This window comes from Pseudophryne corroboree, chromosome 3 (assembly GCF_028390025.1).
Source record: "Pseudophryne corroboree isolate aPseCor3 chromosome 3, aPseCor3.hap2, whole genome shotgun sequence".
NCBI classification, from domain to species: domain Eukaryota; kingdom Metazoa; phylum Chordata; class Amphibia; order Anura; family Myobatrachidae; genus Pseudophryne; species Pseudophryne corroboree.
Genome location: NC_086446.1, coordinates 218,991,390 through 219,013,469, shown reverse-complemented (window position 1 = coordinate 219,013,469; position 22,080 = coordinate 218,991,390). Strand labels below are relative to the sequence as shown.

The window sequence follows — 22,080 nt, the reverse complement described above, 5'->3', positions numbered from 1 at the left end:
TACGCTCGTCCGGGCACAGTACCTAACTGGAGTCTGGAGGAGGGTCATAGGGGGAGGAGCCAGTACACACCACCTGACCTGTAAAAGCTTTACTTTTGTGCCCTGTCTCCTGCGGAGCCGCTATTCCCCATGGTCCTTTCAGGAACCCCAGCATCCACTACGGACTCCGAGAAATAGAATTATCGGTAAGTAAATTCTTATTTTATCCTGTATGCTTCCAACAAGCTTGGGGCGCCTGCTTCAAAGCAAACTATTGCTCGCTAGATCTGTAACACGATTCAGCAGGCTAATTCTGCGGCTGGGTTGCCGCTGCCTAAATCAGTAAAAGCCCATTCCACAAGGAAGGTGGGCTCTTCTTGGGCGGCTGCCCGAGGGGTTTTGGCATTACAGCTTTGCTGAGCGGCTACTTGGTCAGGTTCAAACACCTTTGCAAAGTTCTACAAGTTTGATACCCTGGCTGAGGAGGACCTTGTGTTTGCTCATTCGGTGCTGCAGAGTCATCCGCACTCTCCCGCCCGTTTGGGAGCTTTGGTATAATCCCCATGGTCCTTACGGAGTCCCCAGCATCCACTAGGACGTTGGAGAAAATAAGATTTTACTTACCGGTAAATCTATTTCTCGTAGTCCGTAGTGGATGCTGGGCGCCCGTCCCAAGTGCGGACTTCTTCTGCAATGCTTGTATATAGTTATTGCTTAAATAAGGGTTATGTTATAGTTGCATCAGAGTTTATCTGATGCTCTGTGATTGTTCATACTGTTAACTTAAACCAGTTATCACAAGTTATACGGTGTGATTGGTGTGGCTGGTATGAGTCTTACCCTGGATTCCCCAAATCCTTTCCTTGTACTGTCAGCTCTTCCGGGCACAGTTTCTCTAACTGAGGTCTGGAGGAGGGACATAGAGGGAGGAGCCAGAGCAAACCAGAATCTAAATTCTTTCTTAAAGTGCCCATGTCTCCTGCGGAGCCCGTCTATTCCCCATGGTCCTTACGGAGTCCCCAGCATCCACTACGGACTACGAGAAATAGATTTACCGGTAAGTAAAATCTTATTTTCTGAAACTGAGCGTTGCCACCCTGTCCCCAAATGCAGAGAACACTGAGATTGTCGTTGCAGAAATAGCTCTGCACAGTACAGATTGCTTAACATCGGACATGCATGTAACCATCGGGTTTACATACATCTGATTTAGGCCCTTTGTGTATACTTTTAAGTTGCATACCATAGCACAGTGGTTCTCAAACTTTTTTGAGTCACCGCACTGTAGAGTATAAAAAAAATGTCACGGCACCATTAGGCCAAACGTTTCTTATTGAGAACTTTAGAAAAAACAAACATTATTCATTAAATTGTGTGTTTATGTCATCCTTGGGTTCATTTATGTGGAGAGGGACAAGATTCACTTCTATTTGTTCACATAGATTATGACTGGCATGCCCCAGCACTGGTTTTTGCCTAATACACTGACCATAAATACTTTGAATTTGTCCTGAACCACCAACTCAGGGCACCCCTGCAAGTACTTCATCAGGGTGCCTAGGCACACAATTTGAGAACCACTGCCATAGCAGATACCTTATTATTGGCACATACATTATATTCCAATTTTTTTTTACCATATTAGCACCTTGTGCAGCTGTTTAAACCTGCTCTATGTGTTCCAGTGGAGTCAGGTTTTTTAGGTTCTGACATGCCCATGATTCTGTGTCCTGGCATCCTTCTGTCTGACTGACAGATGCTGATGGTTGTTGCCTCGTTGGAGAATTAGAGAGATTCCCTTGTAGATGATACCAGTCTGCCTCCTATTGCTGGCTTGCTACTTCAGTGACCTAAAAAGCGACGAGGCTTCTAGTGGTAGATTATTTTATGTGTTATGTAAAATGGCGATTTCTAATCTCACGGTATATTAAGAAATTTGTAGGCATAAAGAGAAATTAAAATATAATAATTTTGTAAAGTAAACCAGTTCTGGTGAAAGATGAGCTTTTCCCGTTGTCAAATCACGGAGTATTTTCTCAGCTTTAACCAAAGCTTTTTTATTGAATTAGTAACATTTATTAATGAACTAAATTGAAACTTTAAATGGTTATAAGTTTGTGTAAACATGGTTGTAAAATTGTTTTTTTCTACTTTGTTTTGATAGGTAATGTGCAGAATCTTATAGAGGACAAAAATAGTTTCATTGCTCCAAAGAAGACAGATAACGACAGCAAAAAATCTGTTGACACATTACACTTTGGTTTTTCCACAAAATCTTGTAATAGCAGCAAGAAGCATGTGGAACCATTCATTTCTGATTTCACCACAGAGACAGATGACTGGGAGTTTGACACTGTAAAGAGGCTGGATTCTCCAGTACAAGATGACCAGACCAGAAGCGTGCAAAATCTGGTACTGTATGACTGGGACGAGATGAATCCAGAAGATTCTGAAATTCCAGACCTTGACTTCAGTCTAGAAGGAAGCAGTCCTTCCGAACCCAAACTTGAAGATGACAGTCTCATCCTCACTAAGGAACAAATGGACAGCCTAGAGGAGCAAATGAGTGAGGATGTTCTCCAAGGTGGAGTTAAACTCAGTAATTGTAGGACATACTGTAGGTCTACTAAAGCAAAATCTACGCAGGGTTCTTTAAACTTTGACAAAGTTTTAGATGGCTCAAGTTATACATCATCCAAGTCTAACAGTACAACAGAAAAGGGAAACACCATGAATAAAAGCAGTGGCACCAGAACCACTGGACGGACTAGGGATTACACTGTTCTTCATCCATCTTGTTTATCCGTCTGTAATGTTACCATACAGGATGGCATGGACCGAAGTATAGATGAGTTTGCTACAAATCAGTCTACAGATATAGGAGAAGCAGGGCGTCTCCGAAAGAAAGCTGATCTTGCAACAGCGAAAACAACCACAAGGTTTCGCCCTGGCAATACTAAATCTAAAAAAGATGCCAAATTGGAGTTTTTTGGGTTTGATGACCAAGAAGGAATTGGTGAGGATGGTGGTTCTAAACCATTTGGACAGTCAAGTTATAGAATTAAATATTTTGGATTTGATGACTTGAGTGAAAGTGACGACGAAGATGAAGATGACTGGCATCAAAAAGAGAGAAAAGCACAGAAGAAAGCTAAGTGTACCACAGCCTCATCAGAGTCCAGTGCACTAAGATCAGGAGTTGCTACAAATGTGCAAAATATTCAGTCTACAAATAACATGGGTAAGTATTGATTACTGGAATACAGTTTTGGGATATATGGTTTGTTTAACATGTTATAACTTGGTATGTCTAGACTTATTGAAATCAAAATGCAAATATTGCGCCACATTTTACAGAGAAACCACCCACCATTCAAACAAGCAGCAGTCCTCTTCCTGGCAAAAATAAAGGTTAGTTGAGTGTTCATTAGCTACATAGCTGCACAAACTAGGTGGCGGGCTCCAACTTTTGGTATTTCTAGATTTTCGTATTTTTTTAATACGATCTGTCATAATATACCCTTGCACATCTTTTGTATGGTTTTAGTATCTAGCTCATTGCAGTGATTCTGTTATTTTCACAATTGGGTGTTAAGTTATTTAAATGTTGCTACATTTTTACATTTTCCCTTTCATGTTGGTTTTTTATTTTGTTTTTAATGTAATGGTATCGATATTCTTAGTGGAATAGATGTACCAACTAAAGTAGAAATCTGCTTTTTGTCCTTACATAGCCAAATTCTGTCCCATCCACTTTTTATGTAGTGTTATAAGCTTCCTGTGCTTTTCAGATCTCTCACTGAGATGTAAGCATCTTATTATTCTGATTGCATGTTACAGTATAACCATCAAAAGTTTTTACAGCACATATTATTGGAGTTTGTGTGCTTCCCTTATGTCCGTGATTCCGAACTCCAGTCAAGTACTCCCAAGAGGTGTGTGTCCCCCCCCCCCCCTTCCCCCTTATTTCTTTAATCCTGCACAGGTTAAACAATCTGTTTTCAGTAATTATCCTACCTGCTAGTGCTTCCAGAGTCAGACATTCTGAAAATATGATCTGTTGGTAGTCCTTATGGATTATGCTGGCCTTACATGGTCCTATAAAATGCTTGTTAGACCGACAGGCATTTTATCTGACAGCCTAACACCCATAAGATGATATGGGCATTCGCTGTGAGATATCTCAGTGTATGGCCCACGGTATCTGCATTGCTCCCTTGGGGTGAAGGCATTTCCTCATTTCTCCTACTTGAAGGAACAGGGGAAATGTCTGTTCGGCTGCGGCAGTGCATACAGCACCCGATGCGGCCAACTTTAGAAATATTTATTCAGACCAACGTGCTGAATTGGCACCTCCGACCGATCAATATCTGAGTGATCTGCTGATATTAGACATATCGCCCAAATAATTGTATAATGTATGCTCAGCATTAGAGTTGAGATCCCTTGCCTTATGGGGTTTATATTGGCTAATATAGGGCTGCATGTGAGCGTGCATGACGTGATACATGGAGAGAATGAAGGTAAGCCGTTGAAAGATGATGGAATAATCACAGCCTCAAACAGACTGATGATCCAAGGCTGTAGTGTCAGATGTTTTGTGGGCCCATATGCTTTTGGTATACAGAAACGCTGAAAAAATAGAAAATCTTAAATGTGTGTAGTTTTATACACTTGTCTTCTGTTGTATACATCAAATTCGCTTTTTAATTTTTTAGCTCAAACACGTTAACTAAAAGTCAGATCAGTTTGTTTTAGTGTAGCATGGCAGACGTCCCTGCTGTTCAGAAGTGCTCAATACTGTTGGAAGCAGCCTTAGGGCCTAATTCAGCATGGAACGCTGCTGCGGCAGGCAGTCTGTGGCTTTCCCGGGGTGGGGGTGGGGGGCCTGGACAACGCAGGCGTGTCCAGACAGTTTCTGGGGTAGGCAGCGGCAGCGTGATATCACACACAGCTGCTGCGTCCCGAAACATGGTGGGTAGCTGTCTGCCTTCGCTAGGCTGCGTAGGCAGAAGGTAACCCTAAACACGCGAAAGCATCGCAGCACAGGAATTGCAGAGAGCTTTTTCCGAACATTCTACTCTGTTATGATGATAAAGCAGTGACCATGTCCAGTGCAACAGCTCACGTATTGCTAATGTTCCTGGAGTGGGATCCCCATAGTTCTAAAAGTTAGATTTGCCAATGTATTTTTTGGCTAGACATAACCTTTTGAATACTTGTCCATTGACCCTCATGCATTCCAGGAAATTTCTATGTTCTGTATAATAGCATAAGGTAACACTCCATAAATAGATATTTTCTTCTAAATTAAAGCAATTAATATGGTAGCTTCCATTGTTGTTCATAGTTGAAATCAACAGAATCGTTCAAAGAACTAGTTATTAAAGTCTATTCGGACTAATTGAGGACTTAGACCAGTGTATTAGTTTTTGTCTTTGGCAGTACATCCATGTAATTGTTATACCCCTTTCACACATACCTCTTTTTGCACGTGAACGTGCATTGACCTGGGTTTTTGGTATGTGTGAAATTAAACTATCCAGGATTAAGGGGCAGATGTATTAAGCCTGGAGAAGTGATAAAGTAGTGATAAGTGGAAGGTGATAACGCACCAGCCAATCGGCTCCTAATTTTCAATTTACATATTGGAGCTGATTGGCTGGTGCGTTATCACCTTGCACTTATCACTGCTTTATCACTTCTCCAGGCTTAATACATCTGCCCCAATGTCCCAGGTCCACGACCCTGCTCTTTACGAGGGTCGCCTGAAACCTGGAAATTAATACACCCGGCAGTTTCCCAGCATGTATGTGTGAAAGGGTCATTATTGGGTAGTCTGGTAAAGGCAGCTTATCCTTCAGTCAATACTTTCCAGATACCAATTATCGGAAGCTTTCCTATCATGTTACATTTTATATGAAGATTTACATTGATTACTGGGACACTACAAGAATAGCTAATTCTGTGCTAATAACTTGTAGCAGTTTGTGGAGCACCTGTGCTGGGTTTTAGCACCCATTTAATGAATGGACAGTAGTAATGCTCAGACTAGTATAATTTTATATTGTTGATTGTCTTAAGGGGGGTACTCACGGAGCAATCGCTGCTTAAAATCTAAGAAATCTGACTAGATTGCTTAGATTTTAAGCAGTGATCTCTCCGTGTGTACCCCTCACAGCGATAGCGATGCGCAGCCCCGCGCATCGCTATCGCTAGATTGGCTAGATCTCCCCACATCTGTCAGTGACAACTGGCCTTTAGAACTGTAGTAAATACTTTATGAACTTAACTTTTTTATTAAGCTGCCTTTAATAGAGGCTTCATACATTAGTCACACTAATCCTAATGTTTTGTTATACTCAACTTATTTATTAAAAATAGTACTACTTTGTATAAATGTAATTTATTTTGCAGATGTGTTTATGAGTTGTTTTTTTTATTTTGGATTACTTTAGAGTCTTTAGAAGATTTATATGCAGTACCTGAAGTTTTCAAAAAGCCTGCTAGCAGACATGGAGATAAAAGCAAAGATGGCGGCCGGAAAATATTCAGTGGACCAAAACGGGTAAAATATAGTTTTGGATTTACATCTGTTTTCTGCCTTTTCTACTTGAATTTTTTTAAGGTTTGTTTTGTGTATTGAATTATCCCCGTTAAAACATTGGGTCCTAAAAACGGCAGTTTTTTCCGATGTTTCACCGTTTTTTTTTTTTTTTTTACAGGCTATCCAGATGGATCGCCTGTAAACCCCCCCCCCCCGCCCCTCCTTTCTTCCGAAAACACACAGGTTCAGTGAAACCTGTGTGTTTTCCTGTGAAACAAGCCAGTTTTCAGACGAAAACTGGGCTGTTACCGGGGATTTTGCTTTGCCTGCCGGAGGCAGGTGAAACAAAATCCCTGATAAGCCGCGGCACGCGCCGGCTTATCAGGGCTAATAAGATAGCCCCTGGCGGGACAGTTAGCCCCGGTAAATTACCGGGTCTAATCTGATATCCCCCTCAATATTAGATGTAATTCTTACAAATGGTTATAGGATATCTGATATATATGTGGGTGAGCACCTGGGATCCAGTGATCATCAAGCAGTATGGTTTAGTATAAAGACAGGATCCAACTCCTGTCACACAAAAACAAAGGTGTTGGATTTTAGAAACTCTGACTTTGCAAAAATGGGGAGATGTTTAAGTGATTCATTGGCAGACTGGAGGAACTTGGAAGGAGTGCAGGAGAGGTGGAAAAAACTGAAAAGTGCAATACTAAGTGCAACAGACCTTTGTATCAAAATGATTAGGAAAAGCACCAGGAAAAGGAAGCCAGTGTGGTTCACAAAAGAAGTATCAACTAGTGTGAAAGCAAAAAAGATGGCTTTTAGGAAATACAAACAGACTCAAAATAATAACGACAAAGAGGGGTATCTTGACAGACGGAAGGATGCTAAGAAAGTGATCAGACGTGCAAAGGCAGAAGCTGAGGAGAAAATGGCCCGGTCAGTAGATAAAGGGGGCAAAACTTTTTTTAAGTATATAAGTGAAAGGAGAAAATCAAATGGAGGAATAATAAGACTTAAGACAGAGTGAGCATTTGGTGGACGGAGACAAGGCTATAGCAGATCACCTAAATAATTATTTTTGCTCAGTATTTACTACAGAAGAAGGGATGGGGCCACAGTTAAGTTGCAAGGACATTCATAAAAATAAGGTAGAGGAGAAGGTCCTAACAGAACTTTCAAAACTAAAAGTGGATAAATCAATGGGACCAGATGGGATACACCAAAGGATACTCAAAGAGCTAAAAGATGTGCTGGTTACACCTTTTAACAGAATTATTTAACCAGTCACTAAATACAGGTGCTATTCCAGAGGACTGGAAAAGAGCAAATGTAGTTCCACTGCACAAAAGTGGAAGCAAGGAAGAAGCAAGTAACTACAGACCAGTAAGCCTTACATCAGTAGTAGGGAAAGTAATGGAAAAACTATTAAAAGAAAGAGTAGTGGAATATCTTAAATCAAACCACTTACAGGATCCAAAACAGCATGGATTTACTGGTGGGAGATCATGCCAAACAAATCTTATTGACTTTTTTGACTCTGTGATGAAAATAATAGATCAAGGGGGAGCTGTAGATGTAGCATATCTAGACTTTAGTAAGGCATTTGACACTGTCCCACATTGCAGACTGCTAAATAAACTTGAAAGCCTGGGGGTGGATTATAAATCAGTTAAATGGATAAGAACCTGGTTGCAGGATAGGAAACAGACAGTCGTAGTTAATGGAGTGCAAACTATGGAGGAAAATGTTACCAGTGGAGTACCCCAGGGATCTGTACTTGGTCCAGTTCTCTTTAATATCTTTGTTGGTGACATCGCAGATGGTATTGAAGGGAAGGTATGCCTTTTTGCAGATGATACAAAGATATGCAACAGGGTAGACACACCGGGAGGGTTCAAACAAATGATTAATGACCTAGGTAGGCTTGAGAAATGGTCAAGAACGTGGCAACTACAGTTTAATGCTAAAAAATGCAAAATCATGCACTTGGGTCTCAAAAACCCAAAGGCTAAGTATAGTATCAAGGGTACTATAATGGAAACTACTGAGGAGGAAAGAGATTTAGGAGTCATTATTTCAAGTGACTTGAAGGCAGGAAAGCAATGCAACAAAGCAATGAGAAAGGCAAGTCAGATGCTTGGTTGCATAGGGAGAGGAATCAGTAGCAGGAAAAAAGAAGTGATAATCCCACTGTATAGGTCATTGGTACGGCCTCATCTGGAATACTGTGTCCAGTTCTGGAGACCATATCCCCAGAAGGATATAAATACATTAGAGAGTGTACAAAGAAGGGCAACTAAAATAGTGCATGGCCTACATCACAAAACTTAGGCTAAAAGATCTTAACATGTATAGTTTGGAGGAGAGAAGGGAAAGGGGGGACATGATAGAAACTTTCAAATATATCAAGGGTCTTAACAAAGTTCAGGAGGGAAACATTCTTCAAAGGAAGAGAAGTATTAGAACTCGAGGGCATACATTGAGACTGGAGGGGGGGAGGTTCAGGGGAAATTTAAGGAAAAATTACTTCACAGAAAGGGTAGTGGATGTGTGGAATAGCCTCCCATCAGAGGTGGTAGAGGCTAAGACTGTAGGGCAATTTAAACATGCTTGGGACAGGCATATGAATATCCTTACAAAGAATTAAGGTTAAAAAAGGATTGAGATTGCCTAAAGGTTAAAAAAAAAAATGGGCAGACTAGATGGGCCAAGTGGTTCTTATCTGCCGTCAAATTCTATGTTTCTATGTTTGTGAGATGACACCCAAAATGCTTTCTACTCAAAACAGTAATCGGGTGTAAATGTCATGCCTGAAATATTGATGGGCGATAGACGGCATGTGGAATTTCAGCTGTGGCCATCAGATTCTTCCTGCTTGATTCCACGAGTTTGATGACTCTTTAATAAGAACTGTGCTGTATGAAACACCAAGTTTCATCATGACTAGAGTGTGATTGCAGCAGCTGTTTCTGCATCATGTGACATGAAGATCAGTGGAGGAGTATCCCCTGCAATCTGCAGAATGTGATCTCTCCACCTCTTGCATGAGTGCTTCACCTCCAGAGACATCAAATGGATGATATTACTTCAAGAGCCATTCAGAGCTTCAGAAAGCTGGGTATTTTTTTTTTTTTTTTCTTGCTTGAAAATCACCCTATTTTACTGCATTCTATAGCTTGTGTTTGTGTGTGAGAAAAAATTACCAAGCGTTTTCTTTGTGAGGGGCTCAATTTAGTGCGATGACTGAAGTGCATCTGGAACAATTTGACAAAGCATTTTGCGTCCAGTATATTTCCTGTAGATAGATAATGGAACACTGGGAAATTAGTTAAATATGTAGAATGTATTTTGCATAGCGAGACATTGCGGTGATATCCGACGGCACGTTGCAAGGCTATTCAACGTGCGTCCTGTGATGTAGATGCTCCTGACTTGCTCAGCACTGTGTCAACCCTTCTGGCATACTCCTGAAACCTGTGGTCATGTGGATTGTCCAAGGTGAAAAAAAAAAGCATCGAGTTCTGGAGCTATAGAAGCCTGTAGTGCATCTTAGTGTTGCTAAGGATGCTATTGGTGGTGCTGCCCCTTGAAGGAAATACATCATATCAGATTACACACGGGTCCTTTTCTGTTGGTTGTAGCAGTTAATATCTTGAGCTGTGGAGACTCTCCTGTGTAGTGCTGCTGACATCAGCCACAGATTCAACACAATGGCACCAAATAAGTAATTAGTGTATAATGTAGCTTGCTGCCTTTTATAGGTGTGTTGGATTCTAAGATATTATAGCAAGCTATTCACCTGTTGACTTTCTCGCTAGGTCAGCAGAGTTGGCATGAGTCAAGTGAGTTTGCGGCTTCGTCATTGCATCTTATAGAGATATTCTGTATCCATTTTTTTTATCATTAATATTTAAAGTAAGCTTATGTATATCTGAGATCCTCAATCAATGTTTTTTTTTTTTTTTTTTCCTTTCAATTTATCCATAATCAAATAGTACTTTACGGTTCCACACCAAAGTTTAAATAAGAGCCTGCACCACCCTATAGCTATACAGCTGTTCAATTACAATATGAACCTTCAAACGTCTTACAACCATTACAATTATGTACACAATCTTGTCATTTAGAATAACTACAGGTTATCTTAAATCTTTCATTGGAAGAAAGGTAATTGTAAGCTAAAATGTCTTCAGTGTTCTCATGCTTTGTGATATATAATTCATTCTTATAGAAGATCATAATATATAGATGCATTACTGTGATCAGGAAGGTAGGGTAATTAACATGCTTTTTTCCATTTCACCACCATTAAAAAGAGACCGTTGCTCACGTACATATTTGAAAGGCAGTCAGAAGAAAAATCAGATATGGCATTTCAATTTGTTTAAAAGTAGTTGCTGGGGAAATGTGTTTTTTTAGACCAGGTTACAGCTTTTAGTTGAAGCTTCCACAACCTACCTATCTGTATACAAGTATTTCCATATTTGGTGATAAATCAATTATGAATCAGTTTTGTGGTTGTTTCAATTTTGACTCTAATCCACCCTTTTGGTTATGTGAAATATTTAGCAAATAACAGCTCTATGAGCTGTTTTCAAAGTGGAAAATGTTTTATTCAAGCTGTTGTTTTTTATTTTTTTATTTTTTTTTATTCATTTTTTCATTTTACATTATATTTTTATGTTTCTCTAACGTCCTAGTGGATGCTGGGACTCCGTCAGGACCATGGGGAATAGCGGGCTCCGCAGGAGACAGGGCACATCTAAAAAAGCTTTTAGGTCACATGGTGCATACTGGCTCCTCCCCCTATGACCCTCCTCCAAGCCTCAGTTAGGTTTTTGTGCCCGTCCGAGAGGGTGCAATCTAGGTGGCTCTCCTAAAGAGCTGTTTAGAAAAGTTTTTTTTTAGGTTTCAATCTCAGTGATTCCTGCTGGCAACAGGATCACTGCATCGAGGGACTTAGGGGAGAGATTTCCAACTCACCTGCGTGCAGGATGGATTGGAGTCTTAGGCTACTGGACACTTAGCTCCAGAGGGAGTCGGAACACAGGTCAGCCTGGGGTTCGTCCCGGAGCCGCGCCGCCGATCCCCCTTACAGACGCTGAAGAGACGGCAGACCGGAGGTCCGGAAAGCAGGCGGCAGAAGACTCCTCAGTCTTCTTGAAGGTAGCGCACAGCACGGCAGCTGTGCGCCATTGTTGTCACACGGCTCACTGACTCAGTCACGGAGGGTGCAGGGCGCTGCTGGGGGCGCCCTGGGCAGCAATATAATTACCTTTAGTGGCAAAATAAATACATCACATATAGCCATTAAGGCTATATGTATGTATTTTAACCCAGGCCAGTTTCTTAAAAACCGGGGAAAAGCCCGCCGAAAAAGGGGCGGAGCTTATTCTCCTCAGCACTCAGCGCCATTTTCCTGCTCAGCTCCGCTGGTGAGGAAGGCTCCCAGGTCTCTCCCCTGCACTGCACTACAGAAACAGGGTAACAAAGAGAAGGGGGGCATAAATTGGCGATATTTATATATTAAGAGCGCATATATAGTAAACAACACCTTCTAGGGTTGTTTATATACATTTATAGCGCTTTTGGTGTGTGCTGGCAAACTCTCCCTCTGTCTCCCCAAAGGGCTAGGGGGTCCTGTCTTCGATTAGAGCATTCCCTGTGTGGCTGCTGTGTGTCGGTACGTGTGTGTCGACATGTATGAGGACGATGTTGGTGTGGAGGCAGAGCAATTGCCGATGATGGTAATGTCACCCCCTAGGGAGTCGACACCGGAATGGATGGCTTTAGTTATGGAATTACGTGATAATGTCAGCACATTACAAAAGTCAGTTGACGAAATAAGACGCCCGGCTAACCAGTTAGTACCGGTTCAGGCGTCTCAGACACCGTCAGGGGCTGTAAAACGTCCTTTACCTCAGTCAGTCGACACGGGTACCGACACAGATGAATCTAGTGTCGACGGTGAAGAAACAAACGTATTTTCCAATAGGGCCACACGTTATATGATCACGGCAATGAAGGAGGCTTTGCAGATCTCTGATACTGCTGGTACCTCAAAAAGGGGTATTATGTGGGGGGTGAAAAAACTACCTGTATTTTTTCCAGAATCAGAGGAATTGAATGACGTGTGTGATGAAGCGTGGGTTAACCCCGATAGAAAACTGCTAATTTCCAAGAAGTTATTGGCATTATACCCTTTCCCACCAGAGGTTAGGGCGCGCTGGGAAACACCCCCTAGGGTGGATAAGGCGCTCACACGTTTATCAAAGCAAGTGGCGTTGCCGTCTCCTGATACGGCCGCCCTCAAGGATCCAGCAGATAGGAGGCTGGAAACTACACTGAAGAGTATATACACACATACTGGTGTTATACTGCGACCGGCAATAGCCTCAGCCTGGATGTGCAGTGCTGGGGTAGTGTGGTTGGATTCTCTGACTGAAAATATTGATACCCTGGATAGGGACAGTATTTTATTGACTCTAGAGCAATTAAAGGATGCTTTCCTTTATATGCGAGATGCTCAGAGGGATGTTTGTACTCTAGCATCAAGAGTAAGCGCGATGTCCATATCTGCCAGAAGAAGTTTATGGACGCGACAGTGGTCAGGTGATGCAGATTCCAAGAGGCATATGGAAGTATTGCCATATAAAGGAGAGGAATTGTTTGGGGTCGGTCTTTCGGACCTGGTGGCCACGGCAACTGCCGGCAAATCCACTTTTTTACCTCAGACCCCCTCCCAACAGAAAAAGACACCGTCTTTTCAGCCGCAGTCCTTTCGCTCCTATAAAAAGCGACCAAAAGGACAGTCTTATCTACCGCGAGGCAGAGGAAAGGGTAAGAAAGGGCAGCAAGCAGCCCCTGCCCAGGAACAGAAGCCCGCCCCGGCTTCTACAAAGCCATCAGCATGACGCTGGGGCTTTACAAGCGGACTCAGGAACGGTGGGGGGTCGACTCAAGATTTTCAGCAATCAATGGGTTCACTCACAAGTGGACCCGTGGGTCCTGCAGATAGTATCTCAGGGTTACATGCTGGAGTTCGAAAGGTCTCCCCCTCGCCGGTTCCTAAAGTCTGCTTTACCAACGTCCCCCTCAGAAAGGACGTCGGTTTTGGAAGCCATTCACAAGCTGTATTCTCAGCAGGTGATAGTCAAGGTACCCCTCCTACAACAGGGAAAGGGGTATTATTCCACACTATTTGTGGTACCGAAACCGGACGGTTCGGTAAGGCCTATTCTAAATCTGAAATCCTTGAACCTGTACATAAAGAAATTCAAGTTCAAGATGGAGTCACTCAGAGCAGTGATAGCGAATCTGGAAGAAGGAGACTTCATGGTGTCCTTGGACATAAAAGATGCTTATCTACATGTCCCGATTTACCCCTCACACCAAGGGTATCTCAGGTTCGTGATACAAGACTGTCATTATCAGTTTTAAACGCTGCCGTTTGGGTTGTCCACGGCCCCTCGGGTCTTTACCAAGGTAATGACCGAAATGATGGTTCTTCTACGAAGAAAAGGCGTATTAATTATCCCTTACTTGGACGATCTCCTGATAAGGGCAAAGTCCAGAGAACAGCTGGAAGTCGGTGTAGCGCTAACACAAGTAGTGCTTCAGCAACACGGGTGGATTCTAAATCTTCAGCTGGGTGCTCCTGCTTCTAAACAGACGATTGCACGTTGGATATGTAGTACAATCCAACTTGCACATTCTGTGGCAGGCCTGCCACAGCCTAAATCTGTAAAGGCCCATTCCACAAGGAAAGTGGGCTCATCCTGGGCGGCTGCCCGAGGAATCTCGGCATTACAACTTTGCCGAGCAGCTACGTGGTCAGGGGAGAACACGTTTGTAAAATTTTACAAATTTGATACTCTGGCTAAAGAGGACTTGGAGTTCTCTCATTCGGTGCTGCAGAGTCATCCGCACTCTCCCGCCCGTTTGGGAGCTTTGGTATAATCCCCATGGTCCTGACGGAGTCCCAGCATCCACTAGGACGTTAGAGAAAATAAGAATTTACTTACCGATAATTCTATTTCTCATAGTCCGTAGTGGATGCTGGGCGCCCATCCCAAGTGCGGATTGTCTGCAATGCTTGTACATATTTATTGTTACAAAAATCGGGTTATTACTGTTGTGAGCCATCTGTTCAGAGGCTACTTCGTTTGTGTTATCATACTGTTAACTGGGTTCAGATCACAAGTTGTACGGTGTGATTGGTGTGGCTGGTATGAGTCTTACCCGGGATTCAAGATCCTTCCTTATTGTGTACGCTCGTCCGGGCACAGTACCTAACTGAGGCTTGGAGGAGGGTCATAGGGGGAGGAGCCAGTACGCACCATGTGACCTAAAAGCTTTTTTAGATGTGCCCTGTCTCCTGCGGAGCCCGCTATTCCCCATGGTCCTGACGGAGTCCCAGCATCCACTACGGACTATGAGAAATAGAATTATCGGTAAGTAAATTCTTATTTTTACTTTGTTTTGGTGACCTATTTTGCCATGCTAGTTAATCAGAAGAGGACAGTAAAAGGTTATTAACTGTATCTGAGTTTGGTTCTTGTACGATAGCACCTAGGAAGATTATTTGCCCTTCACAAGTGTCCATGGCACCAAGTTGAGGACAAACCTGGCCATGTCAGGAGCTATTTGGCAGTCTATGATGCCTCTGTTACTATGCACTTTTTATTTATTTTTTGTCTTTGTTTATGTATAGAGGTTTCATCCCTCATTTTTTGGCTTGGGTCTTTTGGAATGTATTTATTACTTTATAGCTTTTATGATCCATTACACTGAGCACTTTTGTGTACTCTAAAAAGCCTTTGGCAAGTATTGTTTTTGTGTGTTTTCTGTAAAAAGGAGCTTTTTTTTTCTGTTTATTAATGTTGCCACGCTTAAACATGAGCAGCCATTGGGAAACATATTTGGTGTCCTTGATGACACACCAGTTTTTCATAGGGCTCTGGAGTCGGTAGAAATGTTCTGACTCCAGCATCAAAAGGTGAGGAGCACTAATAATCATGGTACAACTGGGTAGATGATTAGCAGCATTGAGCATTAGTTACTTGAATACAGGTTGAGTATCCCATATCCAAATATTCCGAAATACGGAATATTCCGAAATACGGACTTTTTTGAGTGAAAGTGAGATAGTGAAACCTTTGTTTTTTGATGGCTCAATGTACACAAACTTTGTTTAATACACAGTTATTAAAAATATTGTATTAAATGACCCCCAGGCTGTGTGTATAAGGTGTATATGAAACATAAATGAATTGTGCGAATATACACACCCTTTGTTTAATGCCCAAAGTTATAAAAAATGTTGGCTAAAATGACATTCAGACTGTGTATAAGGTGTATATTAAACATAAATGCATTCTGTGCTTAGATTTAGGTCCCATCATCATGACATCTCATTATGGTATGCAATTATTCCAAAATACGGAAAAATCCGATATCCAAAATACCTCTGGTCCCAAGCATTTTGGATAAGGGATACTCAACCTGTATATGACTGGGAGATCATGTATTTTGTTAATCTGCAGTGGAATGCCCCGGCTTGCAGTACAGTCAGCAGGGCTGGGTGGTTCTAAGTGTGGGAACAATAAAGTTCTGTGGAAAACAAGACAGAACAAAAAACTGCAGCTGCTGTGTGGTGCTGAAGACTTGTCAGTTATTCAAAGTGATTTGGTGAGTGTATGTTAAGCTTTGTACACATTAGATGATTTCTACCCAGCCCGACATCGTGAACTGTCAATTTTCAAACACAGCTTGTAACATGATAGGAGCTGATTGGCTGGTACTTCACTCCATCTACTTTATTCCTCTCCAAGGCTTAGTACATCTACCTCTTAGTTACACATGATCATAATTATGATGCAAATAATGTAGGTAGTAGCACCGTTTAGGGTGTAGGTGAAGAGGACTAATAATGTTGGTACAGCAGGGAGAGGATCAGCAGCATTGTGCATTAGTTATTGGATAATACAAGACCATAAAATCATGTATTGCATTTATTTCTTGCACTACTATCATTCTCCAGTAACAAATAAGTTACTAGTTGGTAGAAGTGGTTACTCTACACATTTGAGGAAGGTTTTAGACTGAAGCCAAAGTTTTGGAGCAGACTCCAGACATGGTTGTAGAAATCATGATCTTTGTGGAGAGATGGTCACATGACTGACACTGGCATCCCGACAACTAGAATACCGACATTACTTTACCCGTCCCCTACCCTAACACTAACACACAGGGGTGGCGGCTAGGGCTAAGACACCAGGGGTGGCGGCTAGGGTTAAACCCCCCTTCCCCAGTGCTTAACCCAAAACACCCCCAGGCTCTAACCCTAACAGTGGGGCCGATACCCTCGGGATGTTGGTGGTCGGTGTTCACGACTGCTGGGATACTAACTGTATCCCATATGTAGACCTTTTAATACTTAAGAGTTTTTGCCCCTCCCCCCAACATTCACTTGTTAAAAATGCAACTGAAGAGAGAATTCAGTGCACATGGTTCAAGGCAACTCTCAAAAAGTACACCTTGCCACAGGTTTCCCATGCTCTGCTGTCTTGTTTTTTTTGTTGCATTATATATTTTCTCTGACGTCCTAGTGGATGCTGGGAACTCCGTAAGGACCATGGGGATTAGCGGCTCCGCAGGAGACTGGGCACAAAAGTAAAAGCTTTAGGACTACCTGGTGTGCACTGGCTCCTCCCCCTATGACCCTCCTCCAAGCCTCAGTTAGATTTTTGTGCCCGGCCGAGAAGGGTGCACACTAGGGGCTCTCCTGAGCTTCTTAGTGAAAAGTTTAGTTTTAGGTTTTTTATTTTCAGTGAGACCTGCTAGCAACAGGCTCACTGCATCGAGGGACTAAGGGGAGAAGAAGCGAACTCACCTGCGTGCAGAGTGGATTGGGCTTCTTAGGCTACTGGACACCATTAGCTCCAGAGGGACCGAACACAGGCCCAGCCTCGGAGCTCGGTCCCGGAGCCGCGCCGCCGGCCCCCTTACAGAGCCAGAAGCAAGAAAAGGTCTGGAAAAATCGGCGGCAGAAGACATCAGTCTTCAACAAGGTAGCGCACAGCACTGCAGCTGTGCGCCATTGTTACTCAGGCACACTTCACACTCCAGTCACTGAGGGTGCAGGGCGCTAGGGGGGGGCGCCCTGAGCAGCAATGTAAAACACCTTGGCTGGCATAAATACACCACATATAACCCCCAGGGCTATATGGGTGTATTTTAACCCCTGCCAGATTCCACAGAAAAACGGGAGAAAGGGCCGCCGAGAAGGGGGCGGGGCCTATCTCCTCAGCACACTGGCGCCATTTTCTCTCACAGCTCCGTTGGAGGGAAGCTCCCTGGCTCTCCCCTGCAGTTACTACACTACAGAAAGGGGTTAAAAAAGAGAGGGGGGCACTAATTAGGCGCAGTATAACAATACAGCAGCTATAAGGGGAAAAACACTTATATAAGATTATCCCTGTATATATATATATAGCGCTCTGGTGTGTGCTGGCATACTCTCCCTCTGTCTCCCCAAAGGGCTAGTGGGGTCCTGTCCTCTATCAGAGCATTCCCTGTGTGTGTGCTGTGTGTCATTACATTGTGTCGACATGTATGAGGAGGAAAATGAGGTGGAGGCGGAGCAATTGCCTGTAACAGAGATGTCACTCCCTAGGGAGTCGACACCTGAGTGGATGAGCTTATGGAAGAAATTATGTGACAGTGTCAGCTCTTTACAAAAGATTGATGACATGAGACGGCCGGCGACTCAGTCTGTGCCTGTCCAGGTGTCTCAAAAGCCATCTGGGGCTCTAAAACGCCCGTTACCGCAGATGGCAGATACAGACGCCGACACGGATACTGACTCCAGTGTCGACGATTAAGAGACGAATGTGACTTCCAGTAGGGCCACACGTTACATGATTGAGGCTATGGAAAATGTTTTTACACATTTCTGATAATACCAGTACCACTAAAAAGGGTATTATGTTGGGTGAGAAAAAACTGCCTGTAGTTTTTCCTGCATCTGAGGAATTAAATGAAGTGTGTGATGATGCGTGGGTTCCCCCGATAAAAAAGTTATTGGCATCATACCCCTTCCCGCCAGAGGATAGGGCACGTTGGGAAACACCCCTTAGGGTGAATAAAGCGCTCACACGCTTGTCTAAACAGGTGGCACTACCGTCCCCGGATACGGCCGCCCTTAAAGAACCTACTGACAGAAAGCAGTAAAATATCCTAAAATGTATATACACTCACACGGGTGTGATACTGCGACCAGCAATCGCCTCAGCCTGGATGTGCAGTGCTGGGGTGGCTTGGTAGGATTCCCTGACTGACAATATTGATACCCTAGATAGGGACAGTATATTACTAACTATAGAGCATTTAAAAGATGCATTTCTATATATGCGTGATGCACAGAGGGATATTTGCCGACTGGCATCAAGAGTAAGTGCGCTGTCCATTTCTTTTCCATCCACTAGGGGTCACTGGAGTACTCTTGGGATATGGACGGCGTAGCAGAACAAAGGCACTGAATATGTAAATTTAGAACTCTCCACCCCTCCATATCCCAGAGTACCTCAGTGTACGAACCCAGTGTTTTTTCTGTGCTCAAAGCACTAACATCGGCTTGTGGGATTCCCACACTTGTTGGAAGATTTTATTAATTTTTCATTTTTATTTTTAATTTATTTTTTAATAGCACATCCCTTCCCAGTTTCAAGAAAGACATGGGTCCGGGATAGTGCCGCTGCACGGGCAGCGCATGGCGTGTCGGTCCTCACAAAGAGCACCCTCACAGCCACAGACAGCCCACTGCTCCTGCAAAGAGCAGCCAGGACTAGAGAGCTGGACGGAGCTTACACAGAAGAAGCCCGTCGCAGCCATAGATCACTGGAAAGCTGACTGAAAGCTGGACGGAGCTTACACATAGAAGCCCCGTCGCAGCCAGGACTACAGAGCTGGACGGAGCTTACACATAGAAGCCCCGTCGCAGCCAGGACTACAGAGCTGGACGGAGCTTACACAGAAGAAGCCCCGTCACAGCCATGAGTTACATCACTGAAGCTGGACGGAGCTTACACATAAGAAGCCCCGTCGCAGCCATGATCAGGAGCAAGCAAGGTAGGCTGGGGAACGGGGCGGTCAGCGCAGGCTGCCGCCCCGCTATGTTGGGGTTAATATGTTGCTTCGCCGCTCATACGCCCGCCAAGCCCCAGCCGCTACGTCTGCAAGCCGCCCGTCCCAGCGCTCCGTTCGGCCGCCCAGCTCCGTCCGGCCGCCCAGCAGGGGGGAAGCCATACTCGGTCTCAGTATGACCGCCGCTCCGTCCGGCCGCCCAGCACCATCCACCCACAAGTGCCAGTGCAGGCTTCCCGCAGAGAGTTCGGCCGCCCAGCTCCGTCCGGCCGCCCAGCGCCATACGGCCGCAGACGCTCCCTCAGTCTCAGTACAGAGACGGTGACATGCCAGTGCAGGCTTTCCGCAGACACACAGCGTTACAGGGGGGAAGAGGCACGGTGGAAGCTGGCGGATCAAATATATGAACAGCAGTGTATATATATATATATATATGTCACAGGTATTTATAATGTATTGTTACCTGTCCTGGCAGTAATAGGCTATTGAATCTATATTACTGTCTGTGATTTTCACGGTATAATAGGCTATTGAGCCTATATTAATGGCTGTTATTAACACTGTAAATAGGCTATGGAGCCTATATTAAGACTGTGGTTATCACTGTATAATAGGCTATTGAGCCTATATTAATGCTGTATAAATATATTAATGTCTGTAATTATCATAGGCTATGAGCTTATATATATTTATTCATAGAGCATGTGTTGTACCCGGCCTGTGATTATACTGTATAATAGGCTATATTAACACGGAAACATTTGTAATTTGTTCTGTGATCATCAGGGTCAGCATGGCAAAGGGGCCATTTTAACCATGCTTCCTGTTGTTTTCCAGTTTGTAATTCTGGAACATTCCTGCCCTACATCTCTAAGCCACCAGAGGCGCAGGGGTGTTAGTGGGAATTTGGTTCGGGTTTCACATGCCCATGTGAACTGATTTTCACATAAAGAATACTCTGGTTTCTCTTCAGATCGAATAAATCTTTCGCCTTTTACTAAAGATTTCCGTAGAGAGGAACAACCATGAGTTTCATATACAATAAAATATATATATGACACATAATAACTTCAATAAGTCGTGCAAGTGTCTGTCCGTTGCCTATTGTGGTGTCTGTCTGCATAGCGAGTAAGGCTCTAGCGCAGACTAAAAATAATTTTAAAAATCCTATAAGCATGGGCAATTCAAATTAAAAGAGCGGTAACATCGGAGTCTCGGAAGTTACTCCGCCAGCTCTAACAAAAGACAGTCTTTCCAAAGGGCCAATTTCCCTTTGGGTACCAGAGTGTTTATTTAACTGGTCTTATAATTTAATGCACGATTCTATGTCAAATCTCACACCGATAACTACGAGTGAGAAGGGTACATTAGTCCAGCACTCAGATAGTGCGGGGTTTTTGACAACATACATTGCTAAATCCCAGTGAGTCAATGTCTCTATTTTTACAGAGACTGAGTAGACTCTAACCACTATTTAATCGTTTCCAAAATGACGCGATCCGCCATTGGTAAATGCGTCTGTGTCAAACATTATAAAGACCCAAGATACATTTGGGTCACTAGACCCTATGTATGGAAACCATGAGATCACTGTTAAAAGAAGCTGCAGAGTATATCTGTAAAGCTTCTGCTAACGCCGGTTACTTCGATTCTCACTTTTCATCGTCGCTAGTTTCAGCACGACAAGGCCAGAGCTTGTTTGGTCCTAAATTTGATATTCAGCCATTACCGCATCCAGTATCAAAACGGAAATACTTGTGCCGGCGTTTAATCCCTTTAGACTTCAGTTTTTTCAAGGCGGTGGTACAAAACAGTCACGCCTTGTAACGACAGGACGCTACAGTCAGCAAGCCAGTGGCTTGATGACCTCTTTTCCAATTGTGGAAGCGCGTCTTTACATGTTACATTTGCGGGGTTTCCAGACTTCAACTCATGGATGTCTCAGCTATTTACAGATTAAAGGACAAGACTGCCTCTGTCGAACGGTTTGGCAGGTTGCCATTTAGTCTCTGCTGGTTTTCAGCTGTCTTTATAACCAGGCAGTAGTACACCAACAGAGTCAGGGTTACTTATTCCCCTCTGTTTGAGGTAACAAAACCAGACAGCTCCGTCGCAATCTCAATCAGCAAGTCACTTACTGCAGTTTGAAAATGGATTTTCTGCGGTTAGTATTTGCTTATTGGAGCCACAAAATTGCATAATTGCACTTGATCTTCACAATGCGTATTTACCCATTCCGGTTTGGTCATCACAGGTTCTAGCGTTTGCAAAACGCCACAACCAATAACCATTTCAGGTCTACCGTTTCTTGTCAACGCCTCGGGTATTTACCAAAGTGATGTTGGTGATGATAGCTCATCTCAGAGTCCTGACAGTGACAATCGTTCCATACTTAGACGATC

The 22,080-nt window shown here is 43.4% G+C and overlaps 1 protein-coding gene and 1 non-coding gene across 6 annotated transcripts in view; both read left to right on the top strand.

Moving 5' to 3' along the window:
- WAPL (WAPL cohesin release factor) overlaps positions 1-22,080 on the top strand; it is a 250,583-nt gene that overhangs the window by 57,071 nt on the left and 171,432 nt on the right. For 4 of the 5 annotated variants that reach the window (XM_063958820.1, XM_063958819.1, XM_063958817.1 and 1 more), the window contains 3 exons: positions 2,144-3,220; positions 3,337-3,390; positions 6,438-6,547. In XM_063958820.1, the coding sequence (XP_063814890.1) occupies positions 2,144-3,220; positions 3,337-3,390; positions 6,438-6,547 (1,241 nt within the window). The remainder of the gene's footprint in view (positions 1-2,143; positions 3,221-3,336; positions 3,391-6,437; positions 6,548-22,080) is intronic. The other variant, XM_063958818.1, reaches the window with a different exon arrangement.
- LOC134899887 (U5 spliceosomal RNA) lies at positions 20,632-20,744 on the top strand. Its single transcript, XR_010173435.1, has one exon. It is a non-coding gene; the product is annotated as a U5 spliceosomal RNA (small nuclear RNA).